Raw genomic sequence first — 8,074 nt, 5'->3', positions numbered from 1 at the left:
ACCCTGGAGTGCCTGTTGACTAGTTTTATTTGTTTAGCGATTTCTTCAAGGCTTTGATATACGAGCAACAGGGAGACAAACAGGGCCCTGACGGGAGGATCAAAAAGGCCACCCATCGTCCTGGAGGACTCCTGCTCTCCGTTCCTTGATTCCTATCTTTCCGATTAGATTTAGGTCCCTTTTAAAAGCACTGCTTGCATTGCCTGGGTTATCTGACATGGACTTGGAAGCCAGCGTTATCTATCTTTCGGTCCCTAAGTGTCTGCTTATGTTGTTCTGAAGCAGGTCCCCCACCCCACCCCCGCTCAGATCTCACATCTCAGTCGCGGGCACCCAGGAACTGCAAAGGGTGGGTGCAGGTGGAGATCCCCTGGCCTGCCTATGACTCTGAGGGCTAGAACCCATCCCTCGGAGGCGCCCAACACTCGCCAAGCCCTCAGGCCGCCAGCCTCCGCGCAGCCGGGTCCGCGGAAAGGAGACGGGTGGTGGGAGGGAGGAGGGAAAGCGAGGCCGGGCTCGGGGGTGCCTGGAAAGCAAGGCTGCGCTGACGTCACTGGGCGCGCAATTTGGCTGGAGCGCTTTAAAAAAGGAGCGAGCCAGAGGAGATGCTGCTGCACACAGCTCAGACCGCCTGCAGCAGCAGCAACGCTCACCGCCACTGCGGCGACTGCAGCGAGGGGAGGCTCCAGGGACCGGCGTGGCCACAATTCCCTGAGCGGTCCCCACGGAGCAACGACCCGGCAGACGCCCGCCTGGCTGCAAACGCCCTCTGGGATTGCAGGCTCCCGGTGAGCTGCAGAAGCCGGTGGAGAAGAACCCGGAGCGCGTCGGTCTGCACCAGCCCGGGCACTGCCCTCTACAGGCTTCCGGCTCGCAGCTCCCAACCTCGGGCACCATGGACACCTCCCGCGTATGCATGCTCCTGTCCTTGCCCGCGCTACTGCAGCTGGTAGCGGCCGGCAGCCCGCGGAGACCGGACACGATGCCGCTGGGCTGCCCGTCACACTGTCAGTGTGAGCTGGATGGCAGGATGCTGCTCAGGGTGGACTGCTCTGACCTGGGGCTCTCGGAGCTGCCCTCCAACCTCAGCGTCTTCACCTCCTACCTGTAAGTGAGACACCTCCGCCTCCCTGCGGGCAAAGGACTAAAGATGGGCGCGGGGAGGGGGGAGAGAAACTGGTGGGAGCCAAGGCTGGGGCTCCGGAGCTCACGCCTGCTCTGGAGGGGGCAAGCGAGTTTGCCAAGGGCATCCTGACCAAACCTGTTTCGGCCTCCAGAGAAAGGCACGTGTCTCTGACAGAGCCGCGCCTGGTTTTCTGGACCCTAGGAGAAGCGGCTTGAAGCGCACCCTGGCAAAGAGCTGGTGAGCAAGCAGCTTCGCAGTGCAGCACCTGGCAGGTCGCAGGACCAGTCCCTCCTAATGTGGGCATGTGTGTGCAGAGGGGGGTTTTGTGCTTAGGAACCTGGAACCCAAGGACAGGGCGCCAGTAGCCGCGACCTCTGCGTTGGGACTGTAAAACTTTCCCTGCAAAAGAAGCCTAACTTCTCCAAGCCAATCACCCCCGCCCCCGGGGCGGGGGGTCGGGGGAGGCGGTGTTCTGCATCTCCAGCACCGGAGTGTGATGAAATCTTTTTCTTTTCTTCTTCTTCTTTTTTCTTTTCTTTCTTTCTTTCTTTCTTTCTTTCTTTTTTTTTTAAACAAAGTGATTAAAATGTGGCAACCACAAACCCCGATTAGAGCTGCCAGAACGTTATCTTTACCTTTGGCTGGCCGAACCGCCCTTTGAAGTGCCGGCGGCCACATTGTAATCTTTAACCATCTCCTCCCCCGCAGCAGCAAAGGGAAGTGGGCTGAAGGCAGCCGGGCGGGTAAACAGGGGCGCCACAGACATCCAAAAGGGGACCTGGCGCTTTCGATCAGCCCTTGGGGATCCTCTCAGCTTTTCTGGCCCTGCTACCGCGTCCAAATCCCCGACGGTGCAAACAAGGCTGCGGCTCCTTGATACTGTGGTCTCTGAGCAGCCCAGGCGGGAGGGTAACAGGTGGTGGGGTAGATGGCTGAGAAGCAACCCCACTCTGTGGGACCAAGATAAGTACTCCTCCCAGCTCTCCGGTCCTCATCTGCAGCTAGGTTCCTTGGGGCCCAGAGACCAGGGTCGAGGCCACCTTGGGGTAACCTGATCTCCGAACTACAAGGCGAAATTTGTGGTCTTGTAAATTTTTAAATCAAGACATTTCGTTGAGCCGGTCTCAAACCCCGTATTCCCAGTTTCGGCTTTCTCTGATGTACCTTGGCCAGGGCTGCCTGAAATGTTTGTGAGTTCGGTTCCCCCCCCCCCCCCCCCCGCGCATTAGTTTTGAGGAAAGAAACACAAGGCTTGCACAATGTTCCCTCGCTAGGCAGTGAGTGCTTTCTGGAGACAATGAGCAACAACAACAAGAAAATATATCGTTCAACCTATTTTGATACTGCGTCTCAAGAAAGACACCAACCTCCTAGGCTTCTGTGTTGGTGGATAGCAGGCACCTCCGTGTCCCGTCGAACTGTTCAGGTCACTTTTCTTTACCTGGGTAGAATATAAAATGTTTTTCTCATCAGGTGCCTCACCAATTGAACTCATTGCATGTGGAGATAATATTTTGGGGGGTGTTGTGGGACTCTGCTCTGGGAAACTATCATTCCCTCAGAATGCACATTTCCTTCCTTCCGAACAGCTGTCTTTGCCACAGAGGTCGCAGGCTTCCCTGCCCCCAGCCTCCCTAGTTTAACCGCTAACCTAGGATTGCAGGATACCGTGTCTCCAGTTTGTTTCTGAGATCAGCCTGACGATTTCCCTTCGAGAGACTACACTATTCTTTCCCCCAACCCTACTGAAATTTGACTAAAGACAAGTGCGATGAACACCCCTTCATACACGTTGCACATATATAATATAACGTTATAAATTATGCAAACAAGTTGAATGTCAGGTTTGCTTTTTTCTCCCACGGGAAGGAATGAACATTTGTTGGGCTTATGTTACTAAAAGCTTCACGGTGGCGGGTTTTTTTTTTTTTTTTTAATGCTATTTCTCATATACCTCAAATGTATTTAATCACATCCCTTCCTTCACATCTCAGAAGTTACTGCCACCTACTGCCGCTGCTGTCTTTCACTATAGACAGCCCCTGGAGGTGAAGACGCAGTTAGGAAGGGCACTGTCATTGTAGTCTCATGCTATTGGATGGCGTTCTGTACACCCTGTTCACTGTGTCTTAGGAAAAGCGTTCTCTGTGCCTTTGCCAAACACTAAACCCAGAACGTCTGTAAAGTGCGGTGGACTTGTCTCACAGCTCACGTTTCCGGAGAGGAGAATGCCGAATATAGCAAGCCATCCTAACTGAAGAACCTGCCTGTCCTTCATAACATGTGATTTCCTGTTTTGTTTGGTTTTTTCCTTCTGAGCACGAAATGCCAGCAGCTTTGGGTTTTCTGCTTGAGAACTCAAGGGGCTTCTCCGTACTGACTTAGGAGGAAATGATGCCCTCTTTTGGTCCCCCTTAGAATTACCTGAGCATTGCTGCCTTGGCTGTCAAGTCCTAATCCAGTGGTTCTCAGCCTTCCTAACGCTGTGGTCCTTGAATACAGTTCCACACGTTGTGGTGACTACCCAGCCATAAATTTTTTCGTTGCTGCTTCGTAACTGTGATTTTTCCACTGTTGTGAATGATAATGCTAATTCTCTTGGAGATAGGGGTTTGCCGACAGGTTGAAAACCATGGTAAAAGGGAAATTTTTATTTACTCATATTCCTGTTAATAAGCATGTGATTCTTTTATTCTTCTTGTTTTAAGAACTAAATTTTTTTGAAACATTTGAAAGGAGCATTAAAGTTATGATCTCACTGCTGTGGCGCACAGTAGTAATTAAGTACGCCGAGATGTGTAGGTGAGTGGCCTAGGAGGCAGTCTTCTACTGTTTACAGTAGGGACTCACCATTCATTTAGTCAAAACGTTATCTTCTGATCCCTCTAAAGTAAAAGAACAAGTGTTTTGTTTCCTTTAAACAGATTGGATAGCGAGTTCCAGCTGTAAACACTTGCCAGATAGGTTAGCCCCAATCTGATAGCTGGCTAATCAGCATTAAGGTACAGCTTTCCTATCCCTCTTCATACAAGGCACAAACCATTTATGCACCATCTTATAGCCTCCGTTCCCTGAGAATGTAAATCCAAAGGCAGCCTCTACAGTCACATTAAATCTGCATTCTTCCCCAGTAACCTGTAGCTGGGCTACTGAACACCACTGGAAACTGACATTTTCTCTTTCGGTTCTTTTCCCTCTCTCCCTCCTCCTCTATCACCTATTCGCCTCTCATCCACTCCCGCTGCTTCAGGGCCAATAAGGTTTTGCTCTGCAGAAAATAAGGCACACAGAGAAGTTAAGACATAAAGTAGACAGTCACTGCGTACAATGTTTAATTCATCTCATCCGTGATCGGTCTGGGGCAAAGTGGGGTTGGCGTCTCGTCTTCTTATGCTGACTTATTTTAGTGCCTCAAATGTGGCGGGTCCTCCCCCACACACACACACACACAACGGGGTCATGAAAGTAAACGTCCCTGTGCTGTTTTATGTGTCCTTCATGCAGATAGCATGGCACCTGGGTAGAAAACCAAAGCTTGGTAAGCAGCCTAATATAGTTAGTTGCTTTTCCTTACCACGGCCATACTAGCCCCTTTTAAATGAAAACTAAGCTTTTCCTTGCTGAAGGCTAATAGCATAAACATTTCATCCACTAGCAACTGCATGCTGTAGGATGACCAAAGTGAATCAGAAAAACCTTTATATTTTATGTAATTTGGTTGTCTCTGTATTTGGTATTTTGAAACAAAATTTAATTCTATATATGATTAATAAAACTGTTGTTACTAGGAACTAATTAGAATACCTCATATATGGGTCTAGACTTTTATATGTTCTAAACACTTAAGATGAAGTTTCAGAATTAAATTTTAAAAGTTTTAGAATCTTCTCCAATACTTGGACATTTCTGGTTCTCTTCAGACAAAAACAGGCATTTTAAGGGAAAAAAAAAGTTTGTCCTTTAAAAAAAAAAATGGTCCCAAAAGACTTAATGGGTATGTCTTACAACTTAGACCTATTGCAAAGTGTGTACTGTTTGTTTTGGCACCTGTATTCTTTATATTCTGTTTAAAGTAGAATATCTATAACCTTTCTGCATTGCAATGAAGTCCTGCCTGCCCCAGGATTGGGAGATGGGAATAAAGATTCCATTATGGGAGCAACCATTGATGCTAATTGGCTAAATTAGTCTAAATAATTTTTAAATGTTGAGTTATTAGTCAGACAATTTGCTAGCATAAGTTTGGGACAAATATGTTACAGATTGTGGCCAATATGTATGTGATAGAGTTTGTGCAGTTTCAATGATCTTTGGGTCCTTTTCTCTCTCCTGTCTCCATCTTCTTCTAAGGAAAGGGGTACTAAAGATGTAGCCATCATAAACGTTAGGAGATGTGAATGAACAAATAAGATCTCACTGGTAACATTCACCCTTGACTATGCCTAACGAAGTTCGGAAGCACAGAATTTGTCTATGACTTCTTATAACTCCATTTTTAATTTGAGATAAATGATTCCTTTTTAATTTCCAAAACATAGAACTGGCAAGGGCATAAAAATAGCAGTTGAGTAAGCAATCCCATGAAACCATCGAAGTTCAGTATGCTGCAGGGTATTAATAGTTTTCAAGCTGATACCTAATTTTGATTTACCTTAATAAAATACTTCACATTCTATCAAAGTGAAGTACTTAAGTAATTTTAACAATAAATTTAAATATGCCTCCAGCCACCCTAAGTCAAATGCCACAGGCCACAAACAAAAAGTTATAGTACACTCTACCTCTAGCAATTCTGTTGAGTTTTATTTTGTTGATGTACTTGCACAAATTTAGAGTGGCACTAAATGTCTCATTCCCATGTAAATGTCTTCTCTCCCCTCTAATTGATATTTCTGATAAACTGAAGTCTTCACAAGGAGGCAGATTATCTCCAGCATTCAATTTCCTCACGCCCACTGCAATGTTTCCCCTGGAGAGTCTTATTTTGTAGTGGGGAGACAAGTACTAAAGCCACGCTGATGAATTTCAGAGGGCATGAGACAAGCTGCTGATCTCATACTGTTGTTTGGTAAAAATCAGTGGGGTTTCATTGGTTACATTTGCCTAGGAGTTTTACACACACACACACACACACACACACACACACACACACACATACCTCTTTCATTCCCAGGTCTGTCCATGTCAGTTCAGTCTTTGGCTTAACGTTATTTGCCCTAACTGGATGCCCCATTTCACCTGTGAAGCTCAGTAGCCATGGCACAAGGAGTCCACAAGTTATAACGGAGAGCATGGCACTACATTTTCACAATTCAATATTAATTTTGTTATCCATAAGTTATGTGGCAGGAACCAAGTCCTTTCTTAAGATGTCTTTTCTCCCATCTCTCCAAGTTAACTTTTCTGTTACAGTGGTTGAGTCTACTGCTAGATGCCTTATTCAAAAGTAGAAGAAAGAACGTGAGTTGTTTGATTTCTGAAATGGAATAACGTTACCTAGTGAGCACACTAAAAGACTCAACGGTGTTAATATTAGTGGGGGGGGGGGTGTTTAAAATATGCTCCCCTGCAGGAAAACAGTATACCCTGTCTGTTCTGTCCTCAATGTGTATACCTTGAATGGAAGACACTGAAATGTACTCTGACTGTACACAAGGGAACCAACCCATGATGGCGAAAACATATCCCATAAGATACGGGGAATTCTCCAGAATGCAATTGCGTGACTTTTTCCCTTCAGTATACACTCCTTATTTGGCTGCAAGCTCTTGAAGGGGAAGAAATGTTCTACTTCAGATTCAAGGCTCACATCAGTGCTTGGCTTTTAATCAGTGTTCAACAAATATTTGCAACATTGAACTTAACATAATTGGCTGGATTAACTGCTGGAATCCCAGTGGTGAAAACGGATCAGGAGAAGACAGAGAGCAGTATACAAGTATGTGTGACGATTTCCCAGTCCTATTTGAAATACAATTAAATTAGAGTCCGCTTACATGATGCAACAAATTATTTATTTTAACACACAGGAGAATTAAAATATCCAAATTACTATATTGCTTTAATAAAAATAATTGCAATTTACCCCACATTTCCTGTGTGTTAGACACGGTGGTACATACCTGACTTACATATACCATAACAGATTTAATGTAGGCACTGCTCATGACATGGAGGTCTGTAAGGTTATTCCAAGGATATGGAAATTATCATTAAGGTCATTTTCTCAGCAATACAAGAAGACCAGCTTTTAATTTCTGGTTATGTCTCAAGATGACCATGCACTTTCCTTTCCAGAAAGACAATTAACGACACCCTCAAATCAGAGGTGTCCCTTCAAGGCCTCCCAGAGCAGTGTGCAGTTTTTTGTTTCCCCTGAAATGAGCATTCTGGTGCATAATTTAGGGCCACTGTTACAAATTTAGTAGGTATACGTCCATTTCTGTACTGCTTCAGAAGAATTTTTCTTGTCTCCTAGTCAGAGGAAGCTGCAGTAGCTTAAGACTGTGGTAAGGATGGACAGACTGACTGGTGAGTGAGTAGGCTTCCAGGCAAGGTCCGCCTGTCTGTCTGTTTTTGTGGCTGGATTCATGTGTTGCATAAAGTAGCCGCATTCTTTGAGGCTGTTTCTCAGGCAAGCATTAGGAACCTTCTTAACAGGTGAATTTTTTTTTAATCCTCAAAATAAACAAGATGAATGGGTGTGACGTCAGTGCCATGGTGAATTTACATGATTCAGAAGAGAGAGCTGTTTCTCTAACACAGATTGCAAATGTGTAATTTACCCAGTTAACAAGAAGATCAGTGTGAGGTGGTCTTGTGAACCAGGTAGCATCCTGTTAGATCAGAGAAAAACATCTCCTCCTTAAGACTAGAGCCTTTCCTGAAGTGCGGGTTTAGCTTCCTTAGACTTTACGCAGTCCCTTTGCTATTGTAAGCCTGACAAAC

General features: G+C 45.9%; 1 protein-coding gene across 1 annotated transcript in view; it reads left to right on the top strand.

The window, feature by feature from the left end:
* The first annotated feature begins 598 nt into the window (after nt 1–598).
* Lgr5 (leucine rich repeat containing G protein-coupled receptor 5) overlaps nt 599–8,074 on the top strand; it is a 115,705-nt gene continuing 108,229 nt past the window's right edge. The window contains exon 1 of the mRNA XM_051172996.1: nt 599–1,107. Within this exon, the coding sequence (XP_051028953.1) occupies nt 896–1,107 (212 nt within the window). The 5' untranslated portion in view covers nt 599–895. The remainder of the gene's footprint in view (nt 1,108–8,074) is intronic.

This window comes from Acomys russatus, chromosome 31 (assembly GCF_903995435.1).
Source record: "Acomys russatus chromosome 31, mAcoRus1.1, whole genome shotgun sequence".
In the NCBI taxonomy this organism is placed as follows: Eukaryota; Metazoa; Chordata; class Mammalia; order Rodentia; family Muridae; genus Acomys; species Acomys russatus.
Note: the sequence above shows the minus strand (reverse complement) of the source record. Positions and strands in the feature narration are given on the sequence as shown.